This window comes from Mustela nivalis (assembly GCF_964662115.1).
Source record: "Mustela nivalis genome assembly, chromosome: 13".
NCBI classification, from domain to species: domain Eukaryota; kingdom Metazoa; phylum Chordata; class Mammalia; order Carnivora; family Mustelidae; genus Mustela; species Mustela nivalis.
The window spans coordinates 12,104,093-12,129,385 of NC_139032.1; the positions used below are offsets into that span (position 1 = coordinate 12,104,093).

Sequence of the window (25,293 nt, forward strand, 5' to 3'; positions counted from 1 at the left end):
ATAATAATATATTATTATTTATATATATGTATATATATTATATATAATATAATATATAATAATAATATATTATTATTTATATATATGTATATATATTATATATAATATTATATAATAATATATATACATATATATAAATAATAATATTATTATATAATATATAAAATATATTATATAATAATATATATGATATATATTATAATCATATATAATATAATAAATATATAAATATATTTATAAATAAATATATTATTATATATTATAATATAACATATTATAATATAATATATATCATATATATGTGTAATTTCTGGCCAACAACAACAAAAAAAGACAAATGGAAACAATTTCTCTAGGGTGCGTTTCCTCCTAGAGTACTGTGTAGAGGATGTAGGAAAAGTCTGGAAAGAAAAGTGTATCTGCCTGCATACACCCTAGATGAGACAATGACAAATGAGTGCTAATCCACTAATTACGTAATCCCTTGTCTTTCATGTCCAGTCCTCTGCCCTCGGATAACCTCCTCGGGTTCTAACCACTGGCCCCGCAGACACATAATGGTCCCTCTTTGTCACTTGCTCAAGTTCTTGTAATATTGCCACATGGTACACTTGTGGTTACTTTCCACCGGCTTCCCATGAGGCCCAGCAGTGGGAAGAGCTGCCCACTTACTTGTGTTTATCTTCTGGAGAGAAATGTGCTTTTCCAGTTGTCGCCGCAGCTTGACCTCAGCTCCGTATTTCCCGGTGGTCCCGTTGTCGGCCAGGATGAAGTGGGAATGCATGCTGTTGAGAACAGTGAGCTTGCTCATGGGGTTGGACATGGTCTGATATGGCCGGACAACCTGCAGGATTTCAAAAGGAAGAGGTGGCAGTCAGAGAAAGAGCGAGCAAAATATGAAAAGGAGAACCAGCCAGAGAGGAAACAGAGAGAGAAGGATAAATCAGTTCTTTGGTACAGTGAAAACAGTTTATATCCCTAACACCACTGTGGGTAGCAAGTTTTATGGTCAAAGTTCCCCAGTCACAGCAAGATTATACTTAAGAAATAACATGTTTCTATGCTGAGTTTGATACAGAAGCTAGAGTTTGTGCTCTCACCATACTCAAAAACTGGCATGTGAAGGATTGTGTCATTGTGAGGTCGATCTTTTCATTTGCTGATGAACCACAAGTAATTTTAACATTTACTCGTTTTGTTTTGTCTTTCTCTTCTCCACGATGTCCATACTCCAATGGGCAAGGCAGAGCCATCATTGTTCTAGAGTAGGGTTGGGTTGGGAGTGGGGGCCAGGCAGATTTTTTCATTCAGTCATCTGAAGGTCTGTTAATTCGAAAAATCAACCTTAATCTTATTAGACATCTTATTTAAGTGGAAATACTGAATGTCAAATACGTGTCTCGTGAAATGAGCGTGAATCAAAATATTCATCTCTGTCTTTGTTTGTTGTTATGTTATTTTCATTTTGTGGTGAATTATACTATCCCAAACAGAGTAAGTCTTTCAGTTTTTTATATCAAAAGAAAAGCAAAATCGATTGTGAGTTTGGGTTGCCAGTTCTAGTTGCTTTATAGACATTACCTATCATCCTTGCAACAATCCTACAAGGTGGGTGCTCTCATGTTTATCCCGGAGATGGAGAAATGGCACTGGAGGTAAAATGGGTTTTTCAAGAGTTTCTTATGCACAAACCAGAACTGACCTCTGGGTCTGATTCCAAAATCTTTGCTTGTTCCCCTGCCCACACTGCTTAGACATGATGGAAACAAGATGATGTTTTGGAAATCTACTCCTAAAATATTTAAGTAGAGATTCCACTCAAGACCATGAAAAGGAAAGTTCAACAAGCTCATTGTTACAAGGCTTGGTATGGTTAGCCTTATACTGAATCATCAGAATTGACAGAACATAAATACATGCTACTGGGTTTTTATTTCCGTGCCTTTGTGTGATGTGTACATTCATTATGGAGTTGAGATGCTCTCATTCATTTTCAGTATGTAATAACTCACTCACGAAAAGCTGTAGTAAGATTGAATAGTTTGCTAAAGAAATTACAAAGTGATTTAGTAAGGGTAGTCTTTAATAGCAGAGATCTCATAAAAGTCTTTTTTTTTTTTTTTTTTAGAACTTGATTCTGACTTCAAAATTTACTTCTATGTGCCTGGCACACAGAATCTACTCAATACATAGTGAATGAATGAACATGAAAACTTGAGACAGGCATGTTTTTGTTTAAAAATTAAAAAAAAAAAAAAAAGGACCCTCTCTTTTCTGAATTGCTTGGGAGTTGATCTAATCTAAATTTAAAATGTGTAACTTTGAGCTTTTGAAATAGCCTTCATTCCTTTTCATGTATGTCTTATTTGTTAATGTAGCATTAATACAACATTAATTCATAGCCTCATTTTAGTTGACTCTCAGTGATAAAGGAAGCTCGTAACTTTCCGATTATTGTTTCCAGTAATGTATTGGATATTTTCCAGTAATGGAGCGGTATTCAATTACTGCTTTGTCTAGATGAGTGCATGAGAGTCCTCCAAAATACAGAGACAGCGGTTTGCTAACTCCATCCCGAGTTCTTTATCACTGGAAGAGTGGGTCGCCTGTGGCTGAAATTCCCATTTTGTTGTTATTCATTTTTGATTATAAAACATTCATTCTATAGCAAAGTCCAAGTTAATAAATATTAATGCCTTGCTGAAAGAAAAGAGGCTTAGCAGAAGGACTTTCTCCTATCCTTTAAGAACCTCTGCATTGTGCTTTTGGACAAAAGAAAATGCTTTAGTTACTCTTCACTATTTTCTGAGCGGGTCCCCAAGTCTCCATGCCAAAGAGGAGGAGGACCCAAATTATTTCTTTGAGAGGCAGGGGACAGTGGATTTTCTAGAGGTTAAACAGTGTGTCATAGTGAATCCCAGACACTTGTTCTAGATGAGACATGAGAACACACTTTTTAATTCCTGGGAACAGAGTTAAAGACCCATCAGTGAACACGAAATTTTCAAATGAAGAAGGTTGTGAAAATAATTCTGGACCAACTGACATACTTTCCACAATCTGAGAATAACAGAACTGCATTAAATCATCTAACTATATTCTCTATGTTTCCTCACCCACAGGATTCTAAGGACAGTGGGGCATCAATCTTCTGAGTTTGGACCTTCTTTTCTTGTGATACATTAAACCAGCTCTTTGGAAATACTGTTCCTTTGGATCAGTCATGGCAAGAGGGTCAAGTTTACAGTAGCACACATGAATTTTAATTTCTTCATCTTACTGCTCCCCGTTATGTTTGATCTCATATGAAGGTAAGTTACAGGTGGTCCTATTTTGGCAGAGATTTCGTCTGCTGTGTAACAGGGGATATACAACTGGAAAGTAAGTAAAATGCCCTAATTTATTTTGCTATCATCATTGGAGGAAGATTTCTGCCATATCCTTGAGAATCCTGGTCATACAAGCCATGGAAATCTGTCCGAATCCCATGAGTTCTGCCAGCTGCTGTATAAATCTGAGGCTCACATTTTTCATCTGTAAAAGGGAAGTGAGAACACCACTTAACTTCGCGGGTTAGATGAGATTATAGGTGCAAAGTACCGGGCGCTTTGCCTGGTTCCTAGCAGGCAATCTACAAATGGGAATTCCTTCTCGAGCTTGGCTTTACTCTACCAACTACAAACTGATTTTCCCACTGCAAGCTAGTGACCAAAATGATATGACGACAGACAAATCACAGACTTTTGTTTTCCACAAGAGATCTGAATCAATCTTTTTAAGTAAAGAAAAAAAATTAGCAATCAGTTGGCAAAACACACCACGTGACGTGTTTTTACTCTGTCACCTCTCACGGGCCATTTAAGAAGGCGAGGCTCTGGAATTATTGGTGGATTAGCTACAAAGTTGGAAAGAGCTCCCCAAGTGCTTCAAGAGGAATGCATGTTGGTCTACTTGCCTGCAAAATCCTGTTAATATTCTTCATAACAAACATACCAGCAGTCTATTCTTGTTTGAGTTACAATTTGCATATCTTCCTGTTGCTTCTCAAATCGGAGGAAAAAAAAAGTCATGCCTTTGTGTCACATGAATACAAATGAATTCTTCCCTCTGACAAATTTTGGAGGTAATGCATCTACTTGCATTGTTAAGAGCTCATAAAAAAGCACTTTTGGGAAGTGTGTGTGTGTGTGTGTGTGTGTGCACATGAGCCCACAGCAAGAACAAGTGTGACACGTTCTGGACTTGTAGACGTGTTAGATGGCTCTAACACATCTCTCAGCCACTGTTTTTTGAGAGCATCAAATCCTAATGCTTATACATAATGGATGATTCCCCTAAGAATAAAAGATGGTCCAGCTTATACACTATCTTTGAGGGAATTAAGAAGGGAATCACTCAAATAATTTTCCATGTTCATATTTCAGATGTAGAATCTGGGTTGATGAAGGCTGAATGGCATCTGAAAGGCCTTCATTATTGGTATATACAGAATTATATATACCTAGATGGGAAATCTGCTTAGAAGCAGATTTTAGATACTTTGTATTCTTTGGGTATCATGGGCCAGTATACCTCTAAGTAATAATATTTTTGCCCCTTTCTTGTCCCTCAAGGCGAGATGGAAGAATTCTGCACTGTTTAATACATCTACACCACTTTGTACTGGCTGACTGGTTAAATCCTGGTTCCAAGGCCTCTGCATATCTTGACTCTGAAACAAAGAAGCAATGAAATCTAAATTAATGTTTAAGAAACTAATGAAGGTGGGGGTACCTGGATGGATCTGTCAGGTAAGCAGCGGACTCTTGGTTTTGGCTCAGGTCATGATCTCAGGGGTTCCCAAGTCCCAAGTCGGGCTCTGCAATCAGTAGGGAGTCTGCTTTTCTCCCTATCCCGCTGCCCCCCCCTCCCACTCTCTCTCTAAAATGAATAAAAATCTTAAAAAAAAAAAAAGGAGAGAGATTAATGAAGGTGAAAGCTCTTGATGTAATGTACTTTTAGGGTCATTACAGTTGCCGGGAGGTGACCCATCCAGAGACACCATGGAAAATCTGAACATTTTTTATGTGCTGATGTCCGTTTGCTACATTTCTTACCCACGGGGAGACTTCACTGGATCGTTTGGGAGCTGATCTAAGACACCCACTTGAGTTTTCCTAGCTACTTTCACACATGTTCTGGTCTCATTCAGGAGTACTTAGTGGGCAGTGAGGAAATGGGGAAGGGGCATTCTAGTTCCTCCAGCTACTCATTTGTGACTTTGGGCAAGTCTTTCAACTCATTCCTTTCTTCCTCTATTCATACATTAAGAATGCCTTGAGGAAATGTTCCTGGTAAGTACTGTGCTGGCTTGAGGAGACATACAACTTTGCACCTAGGTAATGTTTTTCACTGAATGTTCAAATTACATTGAAACCACTTGTCTGTGGTTTCTAAGGACTTTCTACCTTTAAGATTGAGTCTGAACAGCCCATGTTGAAAAGTACATTTGCTTCTTCCAAGGTAGCACAGAAAAAGGACACAGAGGTGGGTCACTCCTGTCCTGGGGTCTCCTTCCCCCTTCTAGTGCTTTCTACCGTGCAAGGGCAGTTGGCTCATCTGAAACTCCTTTCCTGAACAGAATTGAATTGAGCTCAACTGGGTTCTTGAGTCATCCATCGCAGGCCTTTGGCAATCCCTGAACTTATGACCCGGTGAGGTACATATCAACATGCCCATGGCAAGTAACAGGCAGGCAGAACACCGAAGCATTTGTTCCCTCATAATAGCACTATAATTTTAATTTAGGCAGGAAGAAAATGAGGATTTACTGATCACTTATTCTATGCCAGCCACTATGATACAACTTTTCCATGAATTAACCCATTCTGTGCTTACCATATAGGCAAAACTACAGATGCTCAGAGAAGTGAAGTCTTTTGGGCAAACGCGTCCCACAAACACTCTTTCCTCTAAATCTACACAGCACATAGATCTTAAATTCCTGTACAGGCCAGGAGCCATTTAGAGGGAAGATGGAGGAGCCAGCCTGATTTTAAATTCATAAAGGATATTATGGTTGGTTTTGCTGCTGGACATTTTTGCCAGTGGCTCAGCTGAGCACTGAAATCCTTGTGACAGCTGATCAGATTATTTCCAGATGAGTCATCTAGAACTGTAGAGTATGCAGAAGTCAGGAGAGGCGGCAGTGGGCGGCAAGATGGGGTTTGTGCTTTGCAGAAAGAGACACAAAAGGGACGGGCAAGGTTCTCATAGGATCAGGCCTGCTTTCTGGGAGAGATGAGGGGATATTGCTGAGACGTGGGCAGCACTCTCTGTTTGAGAACGAGGAACATAGGGACTGAGAGGAGGAGATGAAAACCAAACAGAGAAAGACACCGTGTGTCCTCATAAGCCTAGTGAGGCCTGTGTTAGCAGGGATACTGGGCTGGTTGGTACCCATCCAGCCAGCTCGGCTGCAAGTCTAGGTATAAAGTAGGGTCATATGAAACCCAGATGCTGCCTTTCTGCCCAGCAATCCAAGCAAAACCCCAGCAAACCCAGACATCGGTCCCAGAGAGTGCCCAGGTGCCTAAAATCCATGGCTAAAATCCACAGGTGGAACAATTATGTCTTTCTGCAGCATTCTGAAAACGTGTCCCTCAAATCATGGGCTCGCTGGGGGTTACATCGTCCTCATTTGTGGCCCACCTCCCTTTGGCCTGTCCTGAGGGAAGCCACGGACTGACCAGGTTAAGGGCCTACTTAGAGTGGAAAAAGGCCCTTAAGTTCTAAAACGGGTTACTTGCTTAAGAAACCACCATGTGTCAGTGGGGTGGTTTTAAAATATGTTAAAAAATTCTTTGAAAATATTCCCATCCAGTCTGCAGTTGTCAGTGACTCACTTCGAAGAAATAGAATAAAACAGAAGTGATGGTGCGTCGACTTGCAAAAAACTAGGTCATGAAAGGGTTCCTTTTAGCTCTCTTGGATCACTTACTCTGGGGGAAGCCAGCTGCCATAATAAAGCAGCCTTCTGGAGACGTCCACATGGGGAGGAACTCCTACCCACAGCCATGTGCGTGAGTCATCTTAGAAGGTACCGTATCCCCATTCGATCCTTTAGATGATGCAGCCCCAACTGATATCTTGACTGTGACCTTAAGAGAGACCCAAGCCAGCACCACACAGATAAGCTACTAATAAATTTCTGACCCACAGAAACTGTGACACAGTGTGGTGTCAAGCCATTAAATTTGGGGGTAATTTGTTACACAGCAGTAGACAACACAATAGCGTATTATTGCTATCTTGAGGCTTCAAAATGTGTTCTCTCCCCTCTGTTCTGGATTCGCTGGTGCATCGTAATTTTGTGCCCTCTAGTGCCTCCCTGCCTCCTCCCTGGGCTCCAGTCAGCTCTGGCTCCTGTTTTCTGCTGGGGCTATGGCCACCATCTTCCACTCCCAATGTGGAAGTGGAAGATGGTGGCCATCTGATGCCTCACCCCAGCCTCCTCAGTGGGCAGATGGTCTGACTCCCATACCTACACCTATACACCTGCCAGTCGGGTGAACTAAAGCAGGCTGTCCTCTGTGATTCAGCATCTCCATATGTCAATTAATAATTGATTAATAATGATTAATCAGAGTACTGTAAACATTAGATGAGATATAAAATGCATGGCCCAATGCACATATGAACTCAGATAAATGATCGCTGCTATGATTATGGAGAAGTCATATCACATCATAGGTAAGGATGCGGTCTTGGGAGCTGGATGGTGTAGGCTGAAATCCCAGCCATATGACTTATTAGTCATGTAACACTGGGCAAGTTACTTAATCTATTTGTGTTTAATTTTATCATCAGAGACATGGAAGGATGACAGAGATATTAAAAACAACTTCTGAATGCCATTGCGGGCGTTAAGGGACCACTTGTGATGTGTGCTGAGATGCACTAAGCTCAAAGAAAGTGGTGCCATTATGATTATTGGTGTTGTTATTTATTATTATTAGGATAATAATAAAACCTCCAGGCTGAAACTTCAATATCCTGCCATCAATCCTCTGCAGACATACCCTTTCCTCTTCTCCTTCGTTGTGAGGATACAGATGGTTCCTCTCCCCTTTAGATCTAGATCTGGACCCCATCTCCTCAGGGCCACCCTAGGACTTATTTCATCAATTCTATTCTCCCTATGCCTGTTTTCTCCCCTAACATCAACACAGAAGCAAACTCAAGTCCCTCCCTTCTTGAAGAAAAATCCTGCGAATTACAGCCCCCTTCAGCTACTCACTTCTTATCACAGCCAAACTTCTAAAAGGCTGGTTTCTACTGGGATCTCTACTTTTTCACTTCTCCCTTTTCAACCCCTTGTGATCTGCCCCTTCATCATTCTGAGACTGTTCTGACTCGTGATGACAACACTGTCTTGATAAACAGAACGAGCGCGTCCAAGTCCTCCTCCTCCTCCGTCTCTCTGTTGTACTGGGCACTGCCCTTCATTCCATCCTTCTGAAGCACCTGTTCCCTTGGTTTCCACAACATTCTCTGATTTTTTTCTACCTCTTGGCCCTTTTTTGGTCTTCTCTGCAGGCTGTTTTTTCCTCTGCTTAACCATTAAATATTGGATACCATCAGGATCCAGGTGTAGTTGTGAGGATCCCTCACTCCACACATATTCCCTTGGTGATCCTATCCACCACAATGGCTTTCATTGTCATCTATATGCAGAGGTCCCTCGAGTCTGAATATATAGCCAGATCTTATTCCTGAAACTCTACCTCAAAAACTTAGTGTCCTGCTGGACACTTGATACACACCTCTCAAAGCAACTTTGAAATCAACATATCCAAATCCAAACTCAATACTATCTTCACTGAAACTGCATTCCCTACGTCAACGAATGCAGCCCAGGATTGGAATGTGGTCTAGGGTTAGCTAGAGTTGGCTCTTGTATGACTGTTAGAGACTTGGGTGAGTTTCCTTATCTTTGAATTTCTCCTCTCATGTCCTCTGGAAACATCTTATATCACCTAGACATGGAAGTCCACTAAAGTCCACGCGAGAACCATTACAGGGAAGCTTTCTGAGCTTACAGGATGAAGTCATATTTGGCCTGCTTTAGAAATAGGTGACAAATACACTGAGTTGATAATGATATGAGAATTATCAATCTGGTGTGTTATTAAACTTGATTTTTTCATGGCTTCAAATATAAAGATGGCATTGAAAGAATACTTTCCAATTAAATATAAGAACTCTTAAAGGTTATAAAATTCTGAGAATAAATCTATGGTTTAGGGGAAAATGTAAGATATCACTGACTGTCATGATAATTTAATAACCACATAAGCTCATGGGTTGGAAAGCTTCCCAAATACAATTTTCGTCCTCAAGTGAAAATGAAAAGTGTTTTTTCTTATGATCATGTCTGGATTTTTAATTTGGCATGTATTTTGTTCGTCTAGATTTGGGAAAAGACAAATTATAAAGGTTTCAGGAACTGCTCAATTACCTGAAATAATTCTGGTCAAACTGTTTTCCAAAGTAGGGAAATATAAAGCTACAATGAGTCTGTAAAAATTCAATGGAAGTTCTTTCCTGACTTTACAATGGGGATACTTTCATCATCCATCCAGATCAAGAATCTGATGTCAAATGGAGGAAAGGAAAAGAAGGAAAAAAAAAAAAAAAGGGGAAAAAAAAAAAGATTTTTACAGAGTAATAACATTTAAAACTGAGCTGTTTAAATGTTGCTGTTTTTACCTGTCTGTTCTTATCTGAAAGTGGGACATTCCAGGAAGAGGAAGGCTCCACTTGGTTCCTTAAATCACCAAAAGCCCTAGCCCAGAATTCACCCCCCATACCCCGAATTCTTGCAACATTATTTCCCAGTTGGTTGATGCCAAGGCAAAAAGACATCCTTTAAATGGTTAGAGAAGATCAGTTACTTAAATGATTTCATGTCAGTGTTGTATTTATGGTTTTACAATAAAACGACCTTTAGGGAAAAAAAAAAAAAAAAAGAATCCTTAGGTACAAAGAAAAGGGTACTGGTCATTCTCATAGTCTTATTTTCTTAGTTCTATTTATAGGCATTAGGTATTTGCCAGGATCTCAACTAACAATAAAAACACCCTTAAATATTTTCTTCTGTATTACTTGACATGCTACTAGATAAGTGTATGAGCTTTGGAGATAGTGCACCTTAGTTCTAGCCCTTATTTAGTTTCCTTACATAATAATACATACCTCATAATGCTAATACATGCAATCACAGGGAGCTGCCTCGACTAGGAGCTCAATAAATTGTAATTACTACTATTATGATTATGCTCATACAAGTTATATAAAGATAGAGCAAGGATTTTTATAGTTCAATTAGAAACGAAGGAATCTACTCTTACAGAGTTTTAAGTCACATGTCAGTACCTCCCGTTCATGCAAAGTAGTGTATTAGTGGTTGGCAATAAACAAAGACAATTTCATCTCTACTTTTGAGGAACTTTTACCTAAATGGGCGGAGAGGATCATTGTTAGAAGAATTATAATCAGGGATATGACATTATGGGTGAAGTTAGTCATGGAAGACATCTTGGTGGAACCAAGCCCTGAGATCAGTTTGACTGAAGAGTAGATCACGGGTTGTAATAACAGAATGGGGCAGTAGGAATCATATGGAGAAATCACAGAGGAGTAGAAAAACTAGACAGCTGAACAGTATTTATTTTCACGATTCATGGCAGAGCAAAAGTTATTACCATCTCAGTAATCATAACATTATTTCTCATCAAATTCTATTGTTTTGATCTAGTAATTGAAGGTCTGATTAAACAGAGTAGAAGAGATTTAAATTTAAAGAACCACGGCTAGTTCATTACTCATTTGGGTGGATCATGCATCTCTCAAAGGGGTTACAGAAAAGCCTGTTCTCATTCCGTTCTTCTTTGTCCCCATATCCAACATGAAGCTTCAACACCCACCTCCCACCTTGAGTTGCTACATAAGAAAGCAGTTTTGTATTTTGATGCTTGATTAAAAAATGCTTTCATTATAGTTGCTAAAGTAGGACCAAGCTTGGGAATGTACATGGAGATAAAATTGTGGTAAAGTTGTGAACTAGGTAAGAGGTATCATTTCATTTTTTTCTATAGCATTAATTTTCCTTGTAGTCTGAATTTCATCATGCCCAGTCTGTCTTCATCGGTATTTCCTGAGCACCTGCTACACATACGGTTCTAAGTTGAACTCTGCCCAATATTTTTAAAGTCGCAGCTGAAGTCTGGCTAAGAGATAAGACTGGAAAGGAGGTAGGTGATTCAGAATATCTGGAAGCAGACCCAAGGGAAAGTTAACTCTTCTTTTTTTATGTGTAGGACTAGTCTTTGCCTTTATAGTGCCATTCCAAAGGGACAATCCATGCTAGGAAGGATCGTAACTGCTGTGTCTACCACTTTTACCGATAAAATAACTATAGAACTACTTGATTGTTCGGCTTCTGAAACTGCCCTTTGGAGAGTCATCCCCACAGAAATAAAAGGATCTTTATATTCTATCAGCCTGGAAATAAATCTACTGTAATAAAATATTAGGCATAAGAAATGGAGCCTTTCTTTTACCCTCATATTTTTATTTCATGTAAGTTTCTTCAATTTCCCCTGACATTTATTTTGTGCTGCTTCAACCTTATTCTGGAATACAGCCATAGACCAGATCAAAAATACAATTACTTATTTCTAAATAAATGAATTCCGATAGAATTCTGAAATGCTGAAGGTCTTTAATAATACGTTAGTTTTTTTTCCTCTGCTACCTCATGTCTGATGCTCTCAGGTTTATTTTCTTGATGCTTATTACTGTAAGTTTGATTATACAAAACGGACAGAAAAGAACAGATGGCACTAAATTAGGCCGGCTGTGAAAATTTGTGTAACTACTTAAGAAGTTTACCAGATAACCCTTCCACTTCCATGATTTTTAGGTGGACTCTCAAGAGTGACCACTAATATTGTATTCAAATATTTCTTTTTGTGACAAAGTAGCACCACATTCCTTTTTAATTATAATATTAGAATAGTTGAACACATATAAAAATTTCCCTCAAACTATGCCCTAAATCCTTTACACCAAAAAACAGCACTTTTGGTCCAAGTAATTTAGAATGTGAAGAACAAATTCCATTGCTCTATGGGAGCCTGGAAACCCTATGCACATTCCGACTCCTGAGTTTGGTTGGGGACGGGGCCTTGAACCAGAGGGGTTGAAATTCAATAGCTCTCGGTCAAAGATTTATCGAGAAAGTAAAATGCAACTGTTTTTCCCGTGCTTTTTACAATCTGTCAATGTCAATCCTTTCTTCAATGGTCTCTGCAGGTTCACCTGGCCCTTCGTGAACCACGGTTTGCCTCTATTAGCCCCTGCAAGTGGGATCAGGACTAAATTTTTTCATCGGGAAGTCAGGCAATGCCATTAAGACCCACCGGCATAGGCCTATGGAAGTTCCTATTGGCATAAAACTGGGAAGAAATATGGGTAGAAAGAAATTAAGAATAAAAAGGAGGAGCGTGAGAGGAGGTGAAATCAGAGGAAAGGAGCTCAAACTGGAGGAAGAGGAATCAGGGGTCATTCTTTCAACTCAGCAAGGCAAGTGAATGTAGCGGAAGCTCTGTCTGTCTGCACTCACACAGAATTTCTAAGACACACAAAAATGACACAGAAAGGCAGTAGGTCAGCATTGTCTGCAAATGTTTAGGCAACTGAGGTCATTATTTGATTACTCTATTTGAATAATGAAATCATCAGCCTCCATTTATTCATAGTTCATCTGAATAAGAAAGTTCCAAAGTGGTTCCCCTCCCCCACCAAAAAAAAAAAAAAAAACCCTACATAATAGTAACTCAGGTTTACAATAGACATCCTGAAGCCATGGACATTTAAAAACGACCTCTGAATCATCACAACATTTTTAAATAATAAAGTCATTTGCTAATAAAATGCACTTATTCTAGTTCACCATCAACTTCAAAGCCAGCTCAGAATCTGAGGAAAGCATTAACCCAAGTATATTTCATCAAAGACTAATTCCACATACTCAAATACATGGTCTTCCAATAAAAAAAAAAAAATCAGCCATGTTTGTTTTTCCAGTCAGTTCTGCCTACATATCACTTTGGAAATTGCTGCTTGAGATAATCAAGCTGTGTGTGATATAAAACAGCCAGAAAATTCTAGTCAAGAGACTATTACACTGATAAAATTAATATCTCATTTCTTACCCCATGTTTTCTAGATAAATTAGTGTTTCTACAGGTGTAGCATTGATAAGGATGCTTCATATCCACTTAAAGGTCCTGAAGGATTTAAAGAGTGTTTTACTGCATTTCATGATGTTTGATTTCTCTTTTTACTCAAAGAATTTTGCCTTGTATTAAAAACTGCAGAGGCTGTGCTGTATTAAAATAAGATGGTTTCACTGTATTGCTATGCAACAGAAGGAGCAATTTAAGACCAGTTAATTCTCAAGCTCTCAGTTTTTGGTTCAGACAGACCTCATGGAACTTGGAAAAACCACGGAGCACATTTGTTACACCCTACGGTGTCTTGGTCAGGAAGGGAAGAGTGTATCGACCTTATGTAGAGGTGCAATGACCAATAATTAATTATGAAAATTATCAGGGGAAAAAAGCAGTGAATAAAAGTATGGCCATTACATATAGTTTAACTACAATTCCTATCAGTTGGAATTGATAGGTTATATATAGGGGAAGAAGTCTGGTGGATTATAGGAGAGAAAACCCTCCAAAGGAGGTTGGGGATAACCAGTTGGTGGTAGACAAAACAAAACAAAGCAAAACAAAAGCAGGACTTAGAAGAAACAGAAGAAAAAATAAGATAAGTTCTCTCTGGCAAAAACTGACTGATCGGGCCGTGTGTGGCTCTGGACCTGTGAGAAGGAAACAGAGTTCAGCAACTTGCTGAGTTTGGTCAAAAGTTTCTGAGGAGTTTCTGAGTGGGAAATCAAGAATCCAACTGTGCCTACTCCTTACCCAAGCATTCAGCAAGAATCAGATTCGGAAAGAATCTTCCCCTGTAGCTTTCCTGAGCTAGCTGAAGGGCACTCGAATAATAAGGAAGCTGGAGACTTGGGTGTGAAGGTCCCCATGTCATGTGGCAGTCGATGAGCTCATGTTGCTTGATGTGACCTGGTGTTAGTTAATCTCAACTGAACCAGGCCAACAGCACTCAGAAGATTTGATGGGTGAGGAAAGACACTACTTGATTCAAACCAAGCGGGTAGTGCGTAAGTCTTACTTAGGATCTTTCTGATCATAAGAACTGAGGCTGGAGTTTATATAGGTAGATTCTGGAAAATACATGGTCTTCCAATAAATTATTCCTCACGTGAATTTCTTTTTGGGAGGTGGGGACCAAAAGAGTATTCTAAAATGTGTATTCTGAGTTCTAATTTTATCTTACTCTTTCGATAGGCACTCTAGGAGAAGTCACAGGCCGGGGCAGTTTCTAGGACTTACATCTCTTCCAATCAGGTCCTCCTGGTTTTCCACAATTCCCCAGGGGGCGATGCCTATGGTACATATCTTCCCTCGAGACTTGGATGCATGGTCCTTTAAGGCGTCTCCAACATGGCGAATAACACCTGAGAGGAAAAGGAAGTAATTATTCTTTCTTTTAAAGCAATGACTTTCTCTTGTTCTAAAGGAAATTGTGATAAATGTGTCTTGCAAGGCTAAACGCATTGACTATAAATTTTTAACATGTTTCTATACAAATGTTCAGAACAGAACATGAATTTGTGGCTCTCATGTCAGATATATTCGTGGGACTTTTATATGAACTCTAGCAATGGGTTTCTCATTCGACTTTAAGTTCTTTTTTTGTCCAAGGAAAAAACAATTTAAAAACATCCAATGTCTTAAAAAACAAAACAAATACAATTCTTTAAACTTAGGGAATCTTTTTCTTGTACTCTAAGTATAAAGGTATTAGCATGGCTGAGAACTGATACCATGAGTATATCCTATAAAAAGCACCATACAGGGGCACCTGGGTGGCTCAGTGGGTTAAGCTGCTGCCTTCAGCTCAGGTCATGATCTCAGGGTCCTGGGATCGAGCCCCACATCGGGCTCTCTGCTCAGCGGGGAGCCTGCTTCCTCCCCTCTCTCTCTCTCTCTCTGCCTGCTTCTCTGCCTACTTGTGATCTCTGTCTGTCAAATAAATAAATAAAATCTTTTAAAAAAAAAGCACAATACAGAATATTACATGAAATCTATGCCACAGTTTGTGTCTAAGTTAGAGTCATTCAAATAGAGTAGTTACTTCGATCATATTTTGTTAACCTTGATTTCATCTTCCTATTTATTGACACATCATGTGGAGACCCTACTTTGAAAGAAAACCTTGGCATATTCTTTGGAAAATTTAAGTTGAAAATATAGTTTTTTAGTTTCATCATTTGAACTGTTTTCCTTTTCTCTCATAATAGCCTTCTCCATCACCGCGGCCTTCCTCACCACAGTTAAAAGTGAAAAAATTCAGTTTACAAGATGGCAGGGAACCTATCTCTTGTATTTTAATAAAGATAAGCTGCACTGAAAGAAGACGCCATTTCTAATCTATTAACCTCCTTCTCAAACCATTTTTATAGAAGATGCAAACTATATTCTCTAAGGAAAGTTGTGTTCACTTATCTCAATTCTACCCATTCCTCAAGGAAAACTTCACATGTAGTGCCATCTCCTACACGAAAGCTGAGTTGGATTTGATTTTCCCCTCCCTTTGAGTAGGACTGCAGTTGGCCTATCTTGAATCGCTGGGTATGTTATGTAACATATTCTTCTGAGAGTCGCTATTACACATGAGGGTAAAACTCCCCGTGGGGCAGGCCGGGGCGGGTCAGCATCTTACTTCACTTTCACGTGTCTCAGGTGCTAGAACCAAGTAAGGGCTCCAGCACCGCAGGGAACAGACAGAGCATACAGAACGCCCCAGGCAACTTCATAACCAGAGAGGAGACACATATGAATCACGCCATTCTGAAATAGTCATAAGAGAAAACAGAAAGACCCTCCTTTTTTTTTTTTTTAAAGATTTTATTTATATATTTGACATAGAGAGATCACAAGTAGGCAGAGAGGCAGGCAGAGAGAGAGGAGGAAGCAGGCTCCCTGCTGAGTGGACAACCTGATGCAGGGCTCGATCCCAGGACCCTGAGATCATGACCTGAGCCAAAGGCAGAGGCTCAACCCACTGAGCCACCCAGGTGCCCCAAGACCCTACTTAAAAAAAAAAAAATCAAATAAAAGAGTGTAAATAGCATTGATCCACATTGAGCCATGCTTGCAGTGTTGATAAATAAGATTATCAATTTCACTTGGGAGCTTATCTAGGGATCTTCTAAGACAGAGTAATGGTGGGGGAAAAAAAAAAAGCAAAGGAAAAGCAAATGCAAGAATTAAGCTGGGAATATCAGTGTTCATTTCTCCGCTATTTATATGCAAAACTTTCAGGGTCTATCAAGGACAAGTTTATCCTCATGGCCTGCCCTCCATCAGCCACAGTCCTACCATTGCCTCTTACCTAACCTGAGATGCCACCATTAGACCCCGACTTTGGGTGCTGGACTGAGCGCTAGCCTGGGGTGAGGCCAAGATGAACTATTTGGTTTACGGTATTCACGCTATAACTTCTTCTTTTGATACTGGGTGTATTTCATAAAAGAAAAAAGTACATTTCCACATTCCCAGAAACAGAAGATTGTTAAGAGATTCTTTTGAACCTTCAGAAACCTTGCAGTGGGTCTGCAGTGAAGGGCGGGGACGCCAGGAGGGCAAAAGGTCGAATGATCACGCGTGAATGAGGCCGCGACACGGAATGAAAGCTGGCGCCTAAAGGCTGAACAGCCACTGAGAGATGATTGCTCTGTGGGTATTTGATGACTACCAAGTAAACAGTAAAGGGCTGACTGGGCAGGTCACGGTCAGATCAGGTCAGACAGAGTCAGGATCGCTCAGAACAATGATGAGCGAGGGCCATGAGCGGTGTTGCCCGCTGAAATGTGCCTGTGGAGTCACAGGCTGTTCACAGGCTGTTCACAAACTCTAGGTATCGGGGAGAATTCTGAGTGCGGGTCTTGCTGCACTATTTCCCAAATTGCACACAAATGAATAAACAGTACTGAGATAGCCTCTTATTTAAAATGAGTTAGCCCAGGGTAATGCTGAATCTTCCCCAATTCCAAATGCGGGTGGGATGCCCAGACTTAGAGCCTTGAACCAAGTTTAAATGAACTTGCTTCGGTCTTCCTTGTGCATTTCCGATCGGCCCTTCTGACTCAGGCCGGGGGAAATACGGCAAAGCAATTTACAGGCATCCATTCTATTATCTACTGCACGTTAATAACGTGCGACAAGTCAGCACTTAACTGTAGTGGGCTTGTGAGAATTGATTTGACAGCCTACCTGCGTCACAATATAGAGAAACTAACCTGGCAGGAGAAAAAAAAAATTATTGGGAAATCAGAGTGTCTTCTATTGGTTTAGAGCTGATTTAATAAACTATTTTAAATAATAAACAAACAGTACTCCAGACTTTGCTGTCACAATTTATGTCGCAGATGTAACGGGCATTTTACAACAACGAAAGCTATTTGCACCTAGCTGAAAATCACTTCAAGATCAGATGCGAGCTTCCAATTTAGAGCAAAGGCAATTCTTTAAAAAAATTACTGGATACTTATCTGGCAACCTAAGGTATTGAAAGGATCCTGCGAAATTCCATTAGTCAGGTTTACAAATTCTGTAGAGTCGAGTATTAAATATCCCAACCCGTTTCCCAAGTGTAAGTGATTCCTCACGGTTGAGAACTGCCTGTATGGTTATCAGGCTGGTCGCGGAGGGCAGAAGCAGAATCAGAGGATGAGCGACCGGCCCGTGAGGACACACAGGATGGGAGATGAGATAGGGGGACACACATATACTGAGCCTTAGGAGAAAATGGCCTTAGTGACAGCACCCCCGTGGCCTCAGCTTGCCCTTCCCTGTCCCGCTTCCAGTTACCTGTGTTAACCCCTCCCGTGAAGATCCACGCGCCGGTGGTCATGGCCGCTTTGATGAGCCCCTTCCCGAAGACTTGCTTGAGTTTTGGCTGCAGTTCGAAGTTCTGCAGGCCCCCGTGCACGGAGATGAGAAGCTTGGGAAGCTCCAGCTGCCATTCCTTGGTCATCAGGTGCAGAAGGAGATCAGGTTTTGTGTCGAAGGACACTCGCACATACTGGAAGAAGAAGGGCCACCAGTTAGGGAGACAGGGCAGGGCTGCCTGGGTTGGCGGGGGGGGGGGGGGGGGGCGCTGCAGGTGTGTGTGTGTGTGTGTGTTGCTGCTTAGCTTTACTGATTGCAACAACGTGTCCAGTACTTGAAGAAAACCTCTCATATGAAATCTAACTTTTGAAAAAAGGCAAATCATTTTCGTCACCAAGAGAGTCTTTGTTTGATGAAGGGATTCATCGCTTTTAAAGGTTTTCTTGAAATTGTGATTTGTTACGAACTTTAAAATGGTTCTGTTTTCTAAAAGTTACATTTCTACAATGTAACTTTCCCCAGTTACACCGACTGGGCCTAGACATCACTGGTTTCTGTGACCCTAATAGTCTGAGCAGTTTGGAAAAGTTCTGCAGTTCTACCTAAGGAGAATTTTAAAACATGGTAACAGCTGATTACATTTATTTAATCTATAATACTACATACTAAATATTTTTTAAGGATTTTATTTATTTGAGAGAGATATCACAAGTAAGCAGAGAAGCAGGCAGAGAGAGGGGGGAAGCAGGCTCTCCGCTGAGCAAAGAGCCCGATGCAGGGCTCGATCCCAGGACCCTGGGATTATGACCTGAGCCGAAAGCAGAGGCTTAACCCATGGAGCCACCTAGGCGCCCCTGCACACGAAATATTTCTTAAAGAAGACAAGTGACAAAAGGCATGCCAATCATTTTTATAGAATAATACAAAAAATTAAAGCATTTATCAGATTTCAAGGTATTAGCAGATGCATCTAGAAATAAGTATACTAAGTATATGTAAATGAAATGCTATAAATACATACAAAGATAAGCACGTATATAAGCACATACATACTCATTTAGGTCTCATTTTAATTATATAAAAACTTTCACCTTTAGGTGGAAACAACTGAAATATTGGGCAAATATATCTAAAAGCCTTCTGAAATGCATTGCTGAGCAGGCATGAAAAGAGCCAATATTCAGATTCCCAAACAAAGCAGAAGCTGGAACCTCAGGAAACAAGGAAGGACCAAAGCAGGCTTTGGACCTGAGAGTTTCTCCTAAACCCTGGCAGATGCGGGAACCTGCTTTACAGGCTTTGCACAGTATGGGCAAGTTTAACAGGGAAACCCCATGTAGGCTGGGGTACTTCAACGGGCTCATTCTCAAGTGTAAGGAAGAAACAAGTGAGCAGAAGTCTGATGTACAAAGAGAGCAAGGAAACCTGCCTGCTTCTACCTTGGTTCTGAGTGGATGGGGAAAAAAATTTCCCTCTGATTATTTATAAACCAGGGGGCCCTCATGAAGGCTTTGATCCACATTCACGCTATAAGTGTGGTTTGAAAAATACTAGAGTATTTGATTTTATTTATTTATTTGACAGAGAGAGATCACAAGTAGGCAGAGAGGCAGGCAGAGTCCCCTGTAGAGGAATGAGTCCTCAATCCAGAGCTTGCAGAGTATCCGCAGGAAAATAAACATTTCATAGTAAAAAAAATTAATAAAATCACGTCTCATATAAGGAAATCCAGCAATATGCTGGAAAGACCGAAAGAAGTAACAGGTAGCAGAATAAGACCCTCAAAGATATTGAAATATCCAGAGATTATAAAATGGCTATATTTAATCTGTTAAAAACACACATGAGATTATTGAATGTATCAGTAAGGAACAACAGACTATAGGGAATGACCAATCCTTTTGAAAAAGAATGAAAAGCAATGCTGAGAAATAAAAAAGTAATAATTGAAAGAAAAATATGATAGAAAAATTAAGCTACAGATTAGACACACTAATGATAGATCCAGAGAAATTGACCAGATGCAGCCTACAGAGACAAAGGAATTAAAAACAGAAGCAAAACTGAAAACCTTGGAGGAGATGATCTGCATTCTAGATGGAACTAAAAGAAATAATGGGCAAGAAGCAATACTCAAAAAGACGCTGGCTGGCAATTTCTTAGAAATGTTGAACCATACAGATTCTCAAATCCAGGAACGTCCATGAATCCCAAGCAGGATAAAAACAAAAACAAAAACAAAAAAACACCACTCAGAGACACCTCATAGAGAACACCAAAGGGAGGGAAATTTTAAAAACCTTCAAAATCTGCTAGAAAAGAAGACAAATCACCTACAAAGAAACCTGCTGTAAGAGAGAAGGTCTGTTCCTCAACAGCAAAAATGGATGCCACAAACCAGTGTCTTCCATGCGCCGAGAGGAATTATCCGTCAGTGTAAAATTCTACATTCAGCGGAAATATCTTCCAAAGATGAGAGCAAATTATAGATATTTTCAGACTACCCAAACAGAATTTATCTCTAGCAGACTTCCCTGAAGGAAATTTTAAAATATATACAGCAGGGAGAAATTGCACAATCCCGAATGGATGATTTGGGATACAAAGAAGAATCATTAATGAAGAAATTAGCAAATACGCAGCAAATCTAAAAAAAAAAAAAAAGCACTGGGTATAGAATATAAAATGATGATATGGTCTAATTTACTGTGAGAAGGGCTAGAACTACAGCACCAGACAATACCACATTTAATTGTGGAAGTTACCAGCATGAAAGCATTCTAAAGTCTCTATGCTGTGTGGGAGAGGAGAGAAGGGTACTGATTAACTTTGGAATTTGTTAAGTATTAATGTTGAAGTAGCACAACCACAGAAAGAACAGAACGATGTGTAATCGTGCAAACATACGCTTTTGGATGTACACACAAATGAGTGTGTACATAACAAATGAGGTTATGCAGGAGGTGACAATTTATTGCAATATTTTTGGACCTAGGAGACCCCATGGTTGCAAAAACCTCAGAAATTATGTCAATTTTTTTGTTAAAATGCATTTTAAATATATTTAGCTGGAATGTGAAGCCAAGTAGCAGAAAAAATGAATGCAGCCTGACAACATAAACTGCATCATCAAGAAATACCAAAGAGCTAACGTTTCCTACACACATAGACCAGAAATCTAAAGAGGTGTTGGAATCTAATTAGCTAATTCTCTATTAAATTAATCTACACAGCAACAATCAATTCCAGAATGGAAAGGGTAAGGGTCGGCAATTTTAGCTAAGTACATTATACCAACAGAATAATACTAGAAGTGGCATATTTTGCACACAAACTTTCCTGCAGAGGGCAAAACCTTTCTGATACACAACCACAGAGATTTTCAATAACGATGTGTGTTTTCGTGCCACGCAAAGAGCCTTGGGGTTAAAGAGTGGGCACAGCCACCGTAGAAGCAAGTACAGTGTTTCTTCAATAAAGGCTATGCTATTATCTCTATTATTATATTTATGAACTCACTGAGTGACCCTAAGGAAAACCTTGGATAATAGATGCTATAAGATGAAAGAATAAAATGTTTTCTTTGCCTGTATACTGCATCTATGCCATTTGAGTAAAGTTCGGCGGCCCTGTTGAATTGAATTTCTGTCATGTTGACTAATTCTGAAAAGGGGTATTTAGTGAAATAAATTAGGGCTGGGACTCCCAAGGCTTCCAAACCATACAAACCCAAAATGCTTAGTGTAGGAGATGGTTAAAAAAAAAAAAAATGCTTCCTAAGTTACTGTTCTCTTCTTTACCCTCTTCTGCCTTCAAAAAATAAAAAAAAGAAGCCCAGGAAAGTGACAACCCCCCCCCCCCCACACACATACAACCCTACTGAATTTGTTAAAATTCCTTTTGAAGCAGCCTAATCTTTTTCCTAGTTAAGAGAAGCTTGCTTGTGATCACAGAAGTCTTGTTACTCTGAGTGCTCTACTAGGGAATGAATGACCTTGGGTCACCTTGTCTCCAGCTCTGTCTTACAGATGGGGAAACAGAGGCACTTGCTGTCCAGTCTGTGCAAGGTCACACTGCCGGTAGAACCTCTTCATATATTTTTTTCTGCTCTCAATTTCTTAATTCTTTTTTTTTTTTTAAAGATTTTATTTATTTATTTGACAGAGAGAGATCACAAGTAGGCAGAGAGGCAGGCAGAGAGAGAGAGGAGGAAGCAGGCTCCTGCTGAGCAGAGAGCCCGATACGGGACTCGATCCCAGGACCCTGAGATCACGACCTGAGCCGAAGGCAGCGGCTTACCCACCGAGCCACCCAGGCGCCCTCAATTTCTTAATTCTATTAAAAACCACCCCTCCCAAACCCCAAACCAAGACCTTTTTGTATTTACTGTGCCCCAGCACATGTATTATCATGATTCCTCCCAGTAATGAGGAGGTTGGTATTAGCCACATTTCACTGCTGGGGGGGCAGAAACGATCCCTCAGGTTCTCAAGTTCAACTGACAGTTAGTGGTAATGACAGGGTCCATAGCCCAGGTTTGCTGACTCTAGAGTCCTCGCTCTGGACTTCAAACTAAAAATGCCCCTCCCTTCTTCTCCTTTTCTTTCGCCTAGAAGCAGTCTCGAAGTTCTAATGATGCAGCAGCCTCCAACAGGCTTCTCCACCCCATGCCCTGGCCAAGACATCAACAGAGTTCTTTCTCCAGCTCCTTTTTGATCCCACTAGTTCTCCGTTCAAAGTGCAACATTCTATGTAAACCCTCACGCTGCCTGTCCTGGCCCTCCCCACTTTGGCCTGCCCCCACCTAGAGGTGTTTCCCCACTTCTCTCTGCATTTGGCTAATGCTGTTCCCTAAGTCCTAGAATACCCAATTCACCCCTGTCTTGTCTACAGAAATCCTCCTCCTCTACCAAAGGCTTTACGCGACTTCCCTTGAGAATGCAAGCTGGTATCGATGCAGCGTAGCTCTCCACCTAACCCAACTGGATTTTTTTTGCCGGTTGTTTCTTGCACTTGTCCGTTTTATCTGCCCAGCTTGCAAGATATTTGAAGGCAGGGACCATGTTTGACCTGACCATGATTTTTATAGAACTTTCATATTGGCTATGAAGTAGTCGATCTTAGAAATGGAAGGGAACTTGGAAGTGTCTTAGCAATCACGGGAACTAGAAATCATTGGGTTCAATTTTTCTGCTTTACAGGGAAGGACAGTGAGAGCCAGAGAAAGTGAGTGACTGGGACCTCCGAGCTAGCCGTCTAATCATCAACCACTCATCTAGTTCATGATTAAAACCAATGCTGCTGCAGAAACTCTCGGTGGACCTGTGCCTCTCAGAATTTAGTGTGCACAACTCTCCCAGGGAACTTGTCAAAAATAGAGCTTCTGGTCCTGTAGGGCTGGGGTGGGGCCTGTGGTTTTGCATCTCTGACTAGCTTCCCAGGGACCACATGAGAAGCAAGGATCACAACTCTTCCCCAGACCAAAGATTCTAAGCGGTGTCTTGTGTTTCTCATCGTGCCAAAAGATAGAAAGATCACTCAATATTTTATATAAAACTCACAGGAACAGCACGAATGGGAGAGATACCGGAGGAATTACTCAGGCGACAATAAAGAAGAAAACACAGCTATTTTCAGTGTCCCAAATGATCACCAATGACCTAATCCCCTGGAGAATAAGAGGCAAGATTTCTTTTTAAAGGAAGAATTTAAAGGAATCCATTAATTGTTTTTGTTATTGTCATGGTTTAGTAACTCCAATGATTTGGGGGTTAAGGGGCTAATTAAAACAAAGGGATAAAATGACACTTAATGATGACCTGAAGATGTCAACTTTTAAAATTATGAATTTACACCCATAAAAAGCAGGTTAGTCGGGAACTCTCCAGGAGCTTATAATGTAACACAGCTAACTCATGTGCCAAATCAGCAGCTTCAAGGTCATAAACGGTTGTCTCCAGAGCAATTAGTAAGTAGTCAATGTGACTGGAAATTAGGAGCTGTTTTGGTTGTCAAGATAAGCAGTTTTGACTGTCTACCTGTGAGCTCACTGACTGCTAAGGGATCACCATGCAAGTAACAAGAAGCCCTCCTGATGCAGATACTACATCCTGTCACCTGGGCAGTACTCTGACACGGTGAGGCGTGCTTCCATTTATGGATTTTCTAACCATGAGCAGTATCACACTCTATCATCAGGTATGGGCACTGTAAGTCCTTTGGCCAATTTGCACACCTTCGCTTGTGATACGGGGGTGATTCCCAACCACCTCACAGGACACCGTGAGGACTAAATTGTGGAAAATCACCTGGTATGACAGAAAAACCAATACATGAAAACTGAATGAAGGTTCCAAACACTCACCTTATAAATGGCTTCTGCCTACAACAAATAACTTGCCTTTAACTCTTCAGCAGATGGGCTAAAGGAGCAGTTTGTTTCTCAGTTCTGAGTTATCTGGGGGCGTGACTGGTGCAGGTGTTTATCTACATGAAAGTACCTGTCAAGAGCAAAAATGCTCCTTTTGCCCTGGTCTGCCTAACCCATCCTTCGCCCACATGCCCTTAGTCACTCACTATATAATTTCTAGAGATAAACAGAGCTCAAATAAGTTGCCCAGGCCTAGAATAATCTCCTTTTCTTTTCTATCTTTAGCACCTCGCCTGTAGCAGAAGCCTGTGTGATGAGCTAATGACAGCACTTCGGGAAATTTCTATATAAAATAGGAGTTTGGGGTGCCTGGGTGGCTCAGTGGGTTAAAGCCTCTGCCTTCAGCTCAGGTCATGATCCCAGGGTCCTGGGTTCGAGCCCCGCATCGGGCTCTCTGCTCAGCAGGGAGCCTGCTTCTCCATCTCTCTCTGCCTGCCTCTCTGCCTGCTTGTGACCTCTGTCTGTCAAATAAATAAATAAAATATTTTTTAAAAATAGGAGTTTGCTCTGGTTGAAATTGTCCTATTGGATCTGTTCTTAGGTGCTTTGGGGGGCATATAGTGTGATTTTCACAAAGAACACACATTTTGAGTTCTGAACCACAAGCTTATGAATTAAATTTTGTGAGACGCTGAGAGAAAACTAGGGATTTCTTTTGCTCCAGGGGCACAGGGCTTTGGTAGCTGAAGCCCAAGTTTTTATTCTGCCTGATGATGCTAAAGGTCTTTCTGGGTAGCAAGTGACTTCACTGAAGTTTTTTCTAAAGCTACTCTTCCTGCCAAG

General features: G+C 40.5%; 1 protein-coding gene across 20 annotated transcripts in view; it reads right to left on the reverse strand.

Annotated features, from left to right (window-relative positions):
* Window positions 1–25,293, reverse strand: part of TRPM3 (transient receptor potential cation channel subfamily M member 3) — a gene marked incomplete at its 3' end in the record, with an annotated part of 782,399 nt that overhangs the window by 220,372 nt on the left and 536,734 nt on the right. For all 20 annotated transcript variants that reach the window (XM_082696689.1, XM_082696696.1, XM_082696693.1 and 17 more), the window contains exons 4-6: window positions 18,060–18,273; window positions 14,517–14,641; window positions 673–844 (exon numbers count right to left, since the gene is read on the reverse strand). In XM_082696689.1, coding sequence (XP_082552815.1) covers window positions 673–844; window positions 14,517–14,641; window positions 18,060–18,273 — 511 coding nt within the window. The remainder of the gene's footprint in view (window positions 1–672; window positions 845–14,516; window positions 14,642–18,059; window positions 18,274–25,293) is intronic.